Source organism: Salvelinus sp. IW2-2015, linkage group LG19, assembly GCF_002910315.2.
Source record: "Salvelinus sp. IW2-2015 linkage group LG19, ASM291031v2, whole genome shotgun sequence".
NCBI classification, from domain to species: domain Eukaryota; kingdom Metazoa; phylum Chordata; class Actinopteri; order Salmoniformes; family Salmonidae; genus Salvelinus; species Salvelinus sp. IW2-2015.
The window spans coordinates 30542252-30556259 of NC_036859.1; the positions used below are offsets into that span (position 1 = coordinate 30542252).

At 43.6% G+C, this 14008-nt stretch overlaps 1 protein-coding gene across 2 annotated transcripts in view; it reads left to right on the top strand.

The window, feature by feature from the left end:
• clstn2a (calsyntenin 2a) overlaps nt 1-14008 on the top strand; it is a 273040-nt gene that overhangs the window by 214835 nt on the left and 44197 nt on the right. For both annotated transcript variants that reach the window (XM_024010315.2, XM_024010316.2), the window contains exons 5-6: nt 4658-4807; nt 12554-12739. In XM_024010315.2, the coding sequence (XP_023866083.1) occupies nt 4658-4807; nt 12554-12739 (336 nt within the window). The remainder of the gene's footprint in view (nt 1-4657; nt 4808-12553; nt 12740-14008) is intronic.

The window sequence follows — 14008 nt, forward strand, 5'->3', positions numbered from 1 at the left end:
CTCTCTCTCTTCTCTCTTCTCTCTCTCTTCTCTCTCCGCTCTCCCTTCTCTCCGTCTCTCCGGTCTCTCCTCTCTCCGTCTCTTCCTCTCTCTCTTCATCTCTGTCGACAGAGACAGAGACAGAGACAGAGACAGAGACAGAGACAGAGACAGAGACAGAGACAGAGACAGAGACAGAGAGACAGAGAGACAGAGAGACAGAGAGACAGAGAGACACAGAGACAGAGAGACAGAGAGACACAGAGACAGAGACAGAGACTACTCTGTCTGTCTATGTCTGTAAAAGCAGTTTATTAGCTGCAGGGGTCACACGGTTGGCTCTGCTATCTCCCAAATGCAATTAGGAGGTCTGGTATCTTAATGAAAGAGTCCAATGGGATTCTAATGAATTGTCCACCGTGACTGGCAATAAGCACTGCCCTTGGTGGTGAAGCCACAGCCAATACCTCACAACAATATAAATGACCGGAGGGGTTCTGCAGAAATGGTGGTGTAGGTTACTGTTATTGTGAGAAAGGAAAGGATGAGGTGCTGCTGTAGAAATGTTTTTGTTGTATGAGAAATGTCATAAGATCATACATACGTAGCTTGATCCATAGTGTTGTTTTCAGGCAGTGTGTGTGTGTGTGTGTGTGTGTTGTATATGCTATTACTTTAATAGGCCATTGGATGGTGTGTGTTACAGCTCATTCAGGCTGTTGTGGAGTATATTCAAAACAAATCAAATCCAACTTTATTTGTCACATGCACCGAATACAACAAGTGTAGACCGTGAAATGCTTACTTACAAGCCCTTAATTAACCAACAGTCCAGTTCAAGAAGAGTTTAGAAAATATTTACCAAATAAACTAAAGTAAAAAATAATAACAAGTAACACAATAACGAGGCCATATTCAGGGGGTACCGGTACCAAGTCAGTCTGCGGGGGTACAGGTTAGAGGTCATTTAGGGGTGAAGTGTAGGGGTGAAGTGACTATGCATAGATAATAAACAGCGAGTAGCAGCAGTGTAAAAAACAAATGGGGGGGGTCAATGTAAATAGACCGGTGGCCATTTGATTAATTGTTCAGCAGTCTTATGGCTTGGGGGTAGAAGCTGTTAAGGAGCCTTTTGGTCGTAGACTTGGTGCTCTGGTACCGCTTGCCATGCGGTAGCAGAGAAAACAGTCTATGACTTGGGTGACTGAAGTCTCTGATAATTTTATGGGCTTTCCTCTGACACCGCCTATTATATAGGTCCTGGATGGCAGGAAGCTTGGCCCCAGTGATGTACTGGGCCGTTCGCACTACCCTCTGTAGCGCCTTACGGTCAGATGCCGAGCAGTTGCCATATCAGGCGGTGATGCAACCGGTCAGGATGCTCTCGATGGTGCAGCTGTCGAACTTTTTGAGGATCTGGGGGCCCATGTCAAATCTTTTCAGTCTCCTGAGGGGGAAAAGGTTTTGTCGTCTTCTCTCTACGACTGTCTTGGTGTGTTTGGACCATGATAGATTGTTGGTGATGTGGACGCCAAGGAACCTGAAGCTCTCGACCCGCTCCTCTAAAGCCCCGTTGATGTTAATGGGGACCTGTTTGGCCCGCCTTTTCCTGTAGTCTACGATCAGCTCCTTTGTCTTGCTCACATTGAGGGAGAGGTTGTTGTCCTGGCACCACACTGCCAGTTCTCTGACCTCCTCCCTATAGGCTGTCTCATTGTTGTCAGGGATCAGGCCTACCACTGTTGTGTCGTCAGCAAACTTAATGATGTTGTTGGAGTCGTGTTTTGCCACGCAGTCCTAACACTTTAATTCAAAATCTAACTTGTCTTAACTCCCATAGCAACTAGCAACTGTAATGTGTAAGTTTGACCTATCCACTAGCAATCCGCTAGTAGTCCATCCTTCATTGGGCCGCTCGTTATCCAGACACACAGTAGAAAAACATATCACAAATCAACAGAAAGCTAAAAAAGAGCTCAGAGAAAACCCTTAACCTCTTCATCTTCCTCTTCCTCATTCTCCCGCCTCTGTGTCAGATCACTGGTTTGTGAGTGCGTGAGTGCTAGCAGCAGGTCATTAGCAACGAGAGTCATAATCCAGTGAGTAATTAAAGAAAGGGGGCGAGGGTTCGTCTGAGAGAGCTAGATCACTAGCTGAGAGGCGAGAGAATCAGCAAATCAACTATAAGCCTCCCGATAGGGCCNCATTGAGACCAGTGTAACCACCACCACAGCCATTGAGACCAGTGTAACCACCACCACAGCCATTGAGACCAGTGTAACCACCACCACAGCCATTGCGGTGGAACTACAGTACAGTACAGTACAGTGTTTCATCTGAATAAAAGCCTCCTTTTGATTCACTGTATGACATGAATCAACACAATCAGCGCTAACAACATACCACTCAACTAACGCTCCGACCCAGATTCACAGAAGGATGTGAGAGACTGAGATATCCTCCTTTTCCAGGGAACATCATGTTCGTAGTACCCATCTGGGAGTGGCGCTGTCCAGGTTTGAGGGCTCACACTGCTCCTGACCTCTCCTCTCTTCTCCTCTCCTGTCCTCTCCGCTGTCTCCTTTACAGCATCAGGACCACAGAGATACAACTATAAAGAGGCCAAACCATAATTCCTCTCTAGTGCTCTATCTCTATTATCCAGACCCAGGCACACTCTCAGACAACCAAACTGACTCGAGGCTGCTAGCGAGTACACTGAAAATAAACCAAATTTAGGGAAGGTGGGAAAACAAATTCAAACTCAGTTTGGACACACCTATTCATTCCAGGGTTTTTCTTTATTTTTACTATTTTCTACATTGTAGAATAATAGTGAAGACATAAAAACTATGAAATAATAAACATGGATTCATGTAGTAACCAAAAAGTGTTAAACAAATCAAAATATATGTTATATATCAGATTCTTCAAAACAGCCACACTTTGCCTTGATGCACACGCTTTGCACACTCTTGGCATTCTCTCAACCAGTTTCATGAGGTAGTCACCGGGAATGCATTAACAGGTGTGTCTTGTTAAAAGTTCATTTGTGGACATTTCTTTCCTTCTTAATGTGTTTGAGCCAATCAGTTGTGTTGTAACAAGGTAGGGGTGGTATACAGAAGATAGCCCTATTTGGTTAAAGACCATGTTCATATTATGGCAAGAAGAGCTCAAATAAGCAAAGAGAAATGACAGTCCAGCATTACTTTAAGACATTAAGGTCAGTCAATCCAGAAAATGTCAAGAACTTTGAAAGTTTCTTCAAGCGCAGTCGCAAAAACCATCAAGCGCTATGATTGAAAATGGCTCTCATAACAGGAAAGGAAGACCCAGAGTAACCTCTGCTGCAGAGGATAAGTTCATTAGAGTTACCAGCCTCAGAAATTGCAGCCCAAATAAATGCTTCACAGAGTTCAAGTAACAGACACATCTCAACATCAACTGTTCAGAGGAGACTGCATGAATCAGGCCTTCATGGTCTAATTGCTGCAAAGAAACGACTACTAAAGGACACCAATAAGAAGAAGAGACTTGCTTGGGCCAAGAAACATGAGCAGTGGACATTAGACTGGTGGAAATGTGTCCTTTGGTCTGATGAGTCCAAATTTGAAATTGTTGGTTCCAACCGCCGTGTCTTTGTGAGACGCAGAGTAGGTGAACAGATGATCTCAGCATGTGTGGTTCCCACCGTGAAGCATGGAGGAGGAGGTGTGATGGTCTGGGGGTGCTTTGCTGGTGACACTGTCAGTGATTTATTTGTAATTCAAGGCACACTTAACCAGCATGGCTACCACAGCATTCTGTAGCAATACGCCATCCCATCTGGTTTGCACTTAGTGGGACTATCATTTGTTTTTCAACCGGACAATGACCCAACATACCTCCAGGCTGTGTAAGGACTATTTGACCAAGAAAGAGAGTGATGGAGTGCTGCATCAGATGACCTGGCCTCCACAATCACCTGACCTCAACCGACTTGAGATGGTTTGGGATGAGTCGGACCGCAGAGTGAAGTAAAAGCAGCCAACAAGTGCTCAGCATATGTGGGAACTCCTTCAAGACTGTTGGAAAAGCATTCCAGGTGAAGCTGGTGAAGAGAATGCCAAGCGTGTGCAAAGCTGTCATCAAGGCAAAGGGTGGCTACTTTGAAGATTCTAAAATCTAAAATATATTTGGATTTTTTTAACACTTTTTTGGTTACTACATGATTCCATATGTGTTATTTCATAGTTTTGATGTCTTCCCTATTATTCTACAAAATAGTAAAAATAAAGAAAAACCCTTGAATAAGTAGGTGTGTCCAAACTTTTGACTGGTACCTTATATGGTACATTCTTAGGAAAAAAAGCAGCTATCTAGAACCTAACCCTTTGAAGAACCCTTTTAGGTTCCAGGTAGAACCCTTCTGGTTCCAGATAGAACCCTTTTGGGTTCAATGTAGGACCATTTCCACAGAGGGTTCTACATGAAAACAAAAAGTCTTCTCCCTGAACCAAAAGGGTTTAAGAGTCTGACGAGCCTTGCGGATGTAGATGGCAAAGGAACTCAGTAAAATTAATTGTAAAATAGGTTTATTCTTTGACTCCAGAAATACAATATATTTGCAGAAGATATCAGTGACTATGATTTTCTTGAGTGCATCCATGTTTACATTGACATTTTCCTTCTCTAGGCAACATCAGAAACACGGAGCGTCTGAGCTACGACAAGAAGCAGCGCTACAAGGTCATGGTGACCGCCTTCGACTGCGGCCAGAAGAGGGCAGCTGAGAGTGTGGCGGTGCACATCGACGTCAAGCCTGTCTGCAAACCTGGCTGGCAAGGTCAGTCTAATCAAAGAAGTACACACACTGCTTAGATCTAAGTTGCAGATCCCAAAAGATACTACTAACAGGTTGCTAATTATTTGATAAGTAGTGTGGGTTCCCACATGTTAGAGGAACACTGTATTTATATGTTATTTATTTAACTAGGTAAGTCAGTTAAGAACAAATTCTTATTTTACAATGACGGCCTACCCCGGCTAAACCCTCCCTTACCCGGACGACGCTGGGCCAATTGTGCGCCGCCCTATGAGACTCCCGATCACGGCCGATTGTGATACAGCCCGGTATCGAACCAGGGTCTGTAGTGACGCCTCTAGCACTAGGATGGAGTGCTTTAGATCGCTGCACCACTCGGGAGTATCTGGTGAAGAGCAGCAGAAATCGATTGCTTCCACTCAGATTGAAGGACATTTTAGGGGTGTTCTCTAATTTTTTGCAGATGAACATACCAGACAGTCTACACAGCTGGTGAACAAGTCTACACAGCTGGTACACAAAGACCAAGGTCAGGCTCGGATTGGGGCCACATGATTCTTGACCAACAACCCTTCCTTTACTTCTCACAACATGTCTCTTAGATTCTCTGCGGTCGCATTGGACTGTTCTTTCCTCCATCTCCGCCCATATGCCACAGCAGTCTGCTTTCAGGGAAAAAAGGAGCTCTCATCATCCCCGTGGGGGCTTATAGCTACACTATCACACTCCTGGCTCTGGATCTTACAGTCCTCTTCGACTCGACTCTGTTTACCCGACCAATCCAGGTCAATGGCCCCTGTGGAGAAGGGAAGAGGGGGATACAGTGGCATTCTAGACACAGAGAGAAAGAGAGAGAGAGAGAAGGATAGATAGGGGAGAGAAGGAAGGAGGGGCTTTTAGCATGGCAGTTTCAGAATAAAGCCTTTTAGTGTCTTGAGAACTTGCCTGGATCTCGTCTCGGACTACTGTAGCATGTGCAGAGTGAAAGCCTTTTAGTGTCTTGGGAACTTGCCTGCATCTCGTCTCGGACTACTGTAGCATGTGCAGAGTGAAAGCCTTTTAGTGTCTTGGGAACTTGCCTGCATCTCGTCTCGGACTACTGTAGCATGTGCAGAGTGAAAGCCTTTTAGTGTCTTGGGAACTTGCCTGCATCTCGTCTCGGACTACTGTAGCATGTGCAGAGTGAAAGCCTTTTAGTGTCTTGGGAACTTGCCTGGATCTCGTCTCGGACTACTGTAGCATGTGCAGAGTGAAAGTCTTTATAAGCAGACAGGGTCCCCCACTGCTTCCCTGTCAGATGTCAGTAGGCCACGTCAGGAGAAGAAAGGCTGGGGCAGGAACATGCAGGAACATGCGCAGGATATTTCACCTTAACCCAATTGGAAGAAATCCCTCCTTTCTTAAAAGGGCAAACAATGACAGAATGGCCACACCTCCACTGTTTAGGTTAAAAGCTGAGGGATGGATGCAAGGAATGACCATTGATGATATAAAAATTATAGTTTTAACCATGTTTTAAGGCTATACAGTGTTTGTTTAGAATTACAATGTTTACAAACAGTAGAGTAAAACAAGTGTATATTTTGGTTTTTGATTGACTAAGTTTTAGAGGCATTTCTAAGTTATATTCTTGAAGAACCATTGGGTATATACATTGAGTGTACAAAATATTAGGAACACCGTCCTTATATTGAGTTGTACCGCTCCTTTTGCCCTCAGAACAGCCTCAATTCCTCGGGGCATGGACTCTACAAGGTGTTGAAAGTGTTCCACAGTGATGCTGGCCCATGTTGACTCCAATGTTTCCCACAGTTGTGTCAAGTTGCCTTATTTTGTACACTCAGCGTATGTATTTAATGTAAAAGTCCAATAACTGGATGCAGCAATCGCAGATTGCACCTTTACAGACAGTGTGTGATTCCTCCTGCTGGAAATGTGGTTTGAAATGTGTCCAGAGTTGTTCCATTATCTGGGTGGAGGCTCACACAGTAGTGGGGGATGGCTAGATACTAAAGGGCAACTCTCCATGAGACACTGCACTGCAAATGTCATCTTCAAATAAAGCTGTACATTTTTTAAATCTAATAGTCCTCAATGTCATGGCAACGGTACATACTGCAAAGTACAGTACAGTGTCACATTCCCACCGTCTTTGCGTTTGAAAAGAGTCATCAGTCCTCCCCTCGGAGCGATAATAAATATGTTATACTCACACAAAAGCTCTCAAATGTCTAATAATTCCAGCCATAATCCACCATAGGCTAGCTGTTAACCTTACATATATCAAATTAAATTAAATTGTATTTGTCACATGCGCTGAATACAACAGGTGTRGACCTTACAGTGAAATGCTTACTTAACCAACAATGCAGTTCAAGAAATAGAGTTAATAAAACATTTACTAAATAAACAATCTAATCAATCACAAGGTAACACAAGAAATGTACATAACAATAACGAGGCTAGATACAGGGGGTACCGGTACAGAGTCAATGTGCGGGGGTACAGGTTAATCGAGGTAATTTGTAAAGTGACTATGCATAGATAATAAACAGCGAGTAGCAGCAGTGTAAAAACAAAAGGGATGGCCATTTGATTAGTTTAGTTGTTCAGCAGTCTTGTGGCTTGTGGGTAGAAGCTGTTAAGGAGCCTTTTGGTCTGGAGTCCTTCCTCTGGCTGGAGTCCTTCCTTTGACATCGCCTAGTACATAGGTATATAGGTATATAGGTATATAGGTCATGGATGTCAGGAAGCTTTGACGAAGTGATGTACTGGGCCGTACAAACTACCCTCTGTAGCGCCTTCCGGTCAGATGCTGGGGGGTAATGCATACCAGGGGGTAATGCAACTGGTCAGGATGCTCTCAATGGTGCAGCTGTAGAACGTTTTGAGGATCTGGGGACCCATGCCAAATCTTTTCAGTCTCCTGAGGGGGAATAGGTGTTGTCGTGCCCACTTAACAACTGTCTTGGTGTGTTTGGTAGTTTGTTGGTGCTGTGGACACCAATGAACTTGAAACTCTCAACCCGTTCCACTTCAGTCCCTGTCCGGCCCTCCTTTTCCTATAGTCCACGATCAGCTCCTTTGTCTTGCTCACGTTGAGGGAGAGGTTGTTGTCCTGGCACCACACTGCCAAGTCTCTGACCTCCTCCCTATAGGCTGTCTCATCGTTGTCGATGATCAGGCCTACCACTGTTGTGTCATCAGCAAACTTAATGAGGGTGTTGGAGTCGTGCTTGGCCATGCAGTCGTGGGTTAACAGGGAGTACAGGAGGGGACTAAGCAGTGTTGAGGATCAGCGTGGCAGATGTGTTGTTGCCTACTCTTACCACCTGGGGGGCGGCCCGTCAGGAAGTCCAGGATCCAGTTGCAGAGGGAGGTTTTTAGTCCCAGGGTCCTTAGCTTAGTGATGAGCTTTGAGGGCACTTTGAGGGTGTTGAACGCTGAGCTGTAGTCAATGAATAACATTCTCACATAGGTGTTCCTTTTATCCAGGTGGGAAAGGGTAGTGTGGAGTGAGATTGAGATTGCGTCATCTGTGGATCTGTTGAGGTGATATGAGAATTGGAGTGGGTCTAGGGTTTCTGGCATGATGGTGTTGATTTGAGCCATGACCAGCCTTTCAAAGCACTTCATGGCTACCGACGTGAGTGCTACTGGGTGGTAATCATTTAGGCAGGTTACCTTCACTTCCTTGGGCACATGGACTATTGTGGTCTGCTTGAAACATATAGGTATTACATACTCGTTCAGGGAGAGGTTGAAAATGTCAGTGAAGACACTTGACAGTTGGTTCACGCATGCTTTGAGTACACGTCCTGGTAATCCTTCAGGCCCCGCGGCTTTGTGAATGTTGACCTGTTTAAAGGTCTTGCTCACATTGGCTACAGAGAGCGGGATTTCTTATAAGCGTCCGGATTAGTGTCCCGCTCGTTGAAAGTGGAAGCTCCAGCACGATGCGGATGTTGTCTGTAACCCATGGCTTCTGGTTGTGAAATGTATGTACGGTCCCCGAGGGGACGACGTCGTCGATGCACTTATTGATGAAGCCGGTGACTGAGATGGTATACTCCTCAATGCCATTGGATGAATCCCGGAACATATTCCAGTCTGTGCGAGCAAAACTGTCCTGTAGCTTAGCATCCGCGTCATCTGACCACTTCTGTATTGAGCTAGTCACTGGTACTTCCTGCTTTAGTTGTTACTTGTAAGCAGGAATCAGGAGGATAGAATTATGGTCAGATTTGCCAAATGGAGGGCGAAGGAGAGCTTTGTATGCATCTATGTGTGTGGAGTAGAGGTGATCTAGAGATTTCTTTCCTCTGGTTGCARATTTAACATGCTGGTAGAAATTAGGTAAAACGGATTTAAGTTTGCCTGCATTAAAGTGCGGCCACTAGGAGCGCCGTTTCTTGGATGAGCATTTTCTTGTTTGCTTATGGCCTTATACTGCTCATTGAGTGCGGTCTTAGTGCTAGCATCGGTTTGTGGTGGTAAATAGATGGCTACGARTAATATAGATGTAAACTCTATTGGTAGATAGTGAGGTCTCCAGCTTATCATGAGGTATTCTACCTCATGCGAGCAATACCTATATAATCATAAAAATAAGATGAAATGAGGCATTAACATATTATGGCTATATACTTCATAAAGTAATTTATTTGACCTTAATAAAGGCACACATGAAATGAGTATGATTTGTGTAATTAAACAGAGAGCATATTGAAATCATAGTTCTACTTGAAATTGGTGCCTGCAAGATTTCTATGGCCTTCGAGACAATGCTGTTAGTATATTTTCATTACCAGGATAGATAGATATTGTATTGTTCTCACAAGAGGAAATTAATACATGAGTTTAACTCCCAATTAGAATCACAGGTGAAATAGAGAAATTCCTGCACCATTTCTTTTGCCAGCCGTCTACCAACGCACGTTGGCATTTATTGTAATGAATTTTGCCCTGGAGGTAGCTCTGCAGAGTGGTCATTTGCTGGCACAGGGCAAGATTCATGACAATAAACCTGCTCCAACAACATCCTCTCTCTATCTGCCTCTCCCTGGTCATTATTTTCTCTGAGTGTTTGACCTTGAATATATCAAGGAACAGACTCGACAGCTGTCAACTCTCTGCTCCACACACAGTAATAAAATGGCCATTACTGCTTCCTAGACTATAAAGAAGACCGGGTGCGGCGCACAGATACATATGGAGGGTAATCGAAATATAAACCGGGTGACAAAGATGACAGACTAAGCCGTGGGGTGGGGAGGGCTTCCCGCAATGGAGCTGTCATGTTCTTTAAGCATGTACTTCTACTCTCACGTTCTCTGTCTTCCACCATCGCTCTCGTTCTCTCTCTCACACTACATCTACCTTCTCTCTATCTGCCATCTTTCTGCTCATATGCCACCTATCATGGTTGATCTTTACAGCCGCCCATCCCATTCTCTCGCCATTTTCTGGCAATCTGGTATCACTTTGTTCTGGTAGAGAACCATCAACGTCACTCTAGACTTCTTCTGACGATGTTGCCTCAGCACTTCAAATGTATTCTTATTTATTCCACTTCCACACTCCTTTTCTTATTCTACTGTTCGACTTAATTTCAGATTCTATTCCCCCCAATTCTCTTCCTAGTGCGATTCTGCGATTCTTCTGGCCCAATCAGCAGAGGCGATTTGACTCTCATATTGCCTGTGGTGGTGAAAAGGCCTGCTGGGGAGTCCCTGCTGGGGACTCCCTGCCTGGACTACACATCCCTTTGATAAAGACACTCTCTGAAGTAGAATATCTTACCTGGAGTGAGCTGAGCTTGGTCAATAATAATCAATAATATATTTTGAGAGATGCCTGTAATTAAACATGTTGTTTGTGACATAATTGGGCAGTGATTCRTGTCAAATKAATCCCTTTGTGGTGATATGTTAGCGTGTTCGTTAGCATTGATAGCAACATTTGTCATTGTAGCATTGTAATGTTAGCTACATGACACTGAGTAGTCTAACACCTGAATTCAATTTAAGCTCAGACAGGACATCCTTTCATTMTTTTTGTCTCAGGTAAGGGTTATTGGTTTGATTTGGAAGGCCATCCCAGCTAGCAATGAGGAATCGGCCCAGAAGCGGCCCTCTTCCGGGGGGGTCAGAACTGATTGAATTGGCCCGGAATCGGGTGTCGGACTCGGCCCGGAATCAAAATGAATGACTGCCCAGAATCGGCCAAAATACATCGGGCCGTTTCCGTCTACCGGAATTCAGCCAACTTTTCCGGGCATCTTACCAGAATCCCCCCAGAGCAGCCGGATGCAAATGTAAATAAATGTATACAAAATTACCTGATTTAGTCATTTTTACTATTATACATGCAAATATTACCCACCCACAAAAAAACAGTTTGTCTTGGAGAAAACATCATACACCTGGTGACCGTGTCAGCGTGCATGCGCCTGGCCCACCACAGGAGTCGCTACAGCATGATGGGACAAGGACATCCCGGCCGGCCAAAACCTCCCCTAACTCGGACAATGCTGGGCCAATTGTGCGTCGCCTCATAGGTCTCCCAGACGCGGCCGGCACGTGTCTTGAACCAGCATCTGTAGCAACGCAGTTTGCACTGCGATGCAGTGTCTTAGACCCCTGCGCCACTCGGGAGACTCCATCCACAAAGTTTTTAATGCTTATCATTTGCCTTCCACAAAGTATCTACTAAWATACKACACAGGACTCTTAAAGAATTTCATTTAAATGTTAACTGCATTTTTTGATCACAGAAACAATGAGAAAATATGGAAAAATCAATTATGAAATGTTAATTATATAAAGTAGCCCGTGTAATCATCTGCCAGAGAGTAGCCCCAATCGGCCCGAGCCCCAAGTAATACATTTGGGCCAGATAACTCTCWCCGGAATTGGCCCGAGCTCAATCCCCGCATCCTAGCCATAAGTAATACTGCTGAAGGTGGCCCAGACTCGGGCCACATGACGTCKGCTGAGTCTGACTCTCAGCCGAGTGCCCCGACTTTCAGCTGGAATCGGCCCAGATCCACTGTGCTAGCTGGGATGATAGCAGATCCCTGTCATGCGTGTCGCCAAAACAGCTGTGTGACATGGATTAGCAAGCACGGTTGGTTAGCRTAGCATAGCCTCCTGTATCAGAACCTCACTTCTTCCTAAGTTTGTGTGTGAAGTCACCTTTCAGYTTTAGTGAGGTGTGCTCCATGATGCCTTCAATTCAGAGGAACCCTTTGCCTCTGTAGTATTGTYGCTGTGGTTGAGCTAGCCTAGGACTGACCTTCATGCAAAGTGAATACTAAACCAGAATGGTATATAACAATATATGCCATTCAGCAGACACCTTTAACCAAAGCAACTWACAGTCATGCATTTTACATTTGRGTGGCCCCGGGAATCAAACCCACAACCCTGGAGGCGTAAACACCATGCTCTACCGACTGAGCCATACAGGAGCAGAAAAGGTGTTAAATAATAGAACAGTAGGAGAGAATGATTTGGCCAGTGGCTGAATGCATTTATMATTTCTAGGTGATTTATTTAATTTTGTTGTTCTGTTTTAGAAGGAATAAAAACATTTATATTTTGAAATGTTTGTGTTTAAAGTAGCAAAATGATGATAAAAGAGTTCAGTGTATTGTTGTGCTAACAAGCTAGCCTTGGGATCTGAATTAGCCTTCTAATTATTTGGACAAATTCATTTTCTATTGGAATAATAAACTACAATAATATTCTACTCTCTTTCTCCCAGGCTGGAACAAACAAGTGGACTACGAGCCCGGGACAGGAAGTAAGCAGCTGTTTCCCAAGATGCACCTGGAGACTTGTGACGGCCCATTGTCGGCGGTGAGAGCAATGGTAGAGCTGCAGACCAGTCACATTGGGAAGGGCTGCGACCGAGAGACCTACTCCGAGAAGTCCATGCAGAAACTCTGTGGTAAGCCAATTAATAAGGAAAGAGAGGACAAAAKAAAACAATAAAATGTACCTATAACATTTCAACCTGTGTGCGGTTACATAATGTGTCATTCATAATTACACTTATAACTAGTGAAGTCATACAGACAATTGCGTCCCATTATTTACTCTAATTTCACATTTTCTGCCTTGTTGATTCCCACCAATATCTAACAGTCAAATTATAAACAAGTAGAGGTATTTAATTGTAATTTGTAACACATAGGAAAGTGTATATTAAATCAACCATATGAATCATTTTTATTAATAAGTGAAAATGTTCAATGTGAAATGTCTCAGATTTGTACTATATTTCTTGGATTTATTTTCCTGTTGTGTAAAACTGAAGCGTAGTATGGTTGGTTTGAACAATTCAATATGCAGCAATAACAGTTCATTGGTGGACTCTAGTCTAAGTCTTTAAGTGTTTGTGTAATGATGGCTACACAGGCATACTTAATATCCTCATATACTCATTTGGATTTCCATACTTCTTTAGTATGTAAAGTGATTTCCATACTTCTTTAGTATGCAAAGTGATTTCCATACTTCTTTAGTATGCAAAGTGATTTCCATACTTCTTTACATTTACATTTACATTTAAGTCATTTAGCAGACGCTCTTATCCAGAGCGACTTAGTATGCAAAGTGATTTCCATACTTCTTTAGTATGCAAAGTGATTTCCATACTTCTTTAGTATGCAAAGTGATTTCCATACTTCTTTAGTATGCAAAGTTTGCAAGCCAGGAACTTTTCCAAAGCTCAATAATCATTATCTAATATGCAATAAAACACATTGTAAAAAGATTAATTAGTCACACTTTATTTGGATTTCCCATCTGCAGATGTTCTACAGATGTTCATGCTAGCAACAAACTATCTGTTGACAAGAAACTGCTTGCTATGGTTACGGTTAGTGTTAAGGTTAGGGTTAGTGTTAAGGTTAGGGTTAGTGTTAAGGTTAGGGTTAGTGTTAAGGTTAGGGTTAGGTGTAGAGTAAGAGTTAGAGCAAGGGTTAAGGTTAGGATCGTTAGTTGAAATGTTACTGAGTATCTACAAATGGACTATCCAAATAAAGTGTTACCTTTTTTTCCGAGCAACATTGATTTCTGTGAGAGTACAAATATCGGTACACATACTGTAAATAGAGTGCACAGATATTGCTCAAGAGGGCCACCATATTATTTTTAGAGCCACTTAAAGGTGGCTTAAACAAACACTTAAACAAACAACATCCTATGGCCCAAT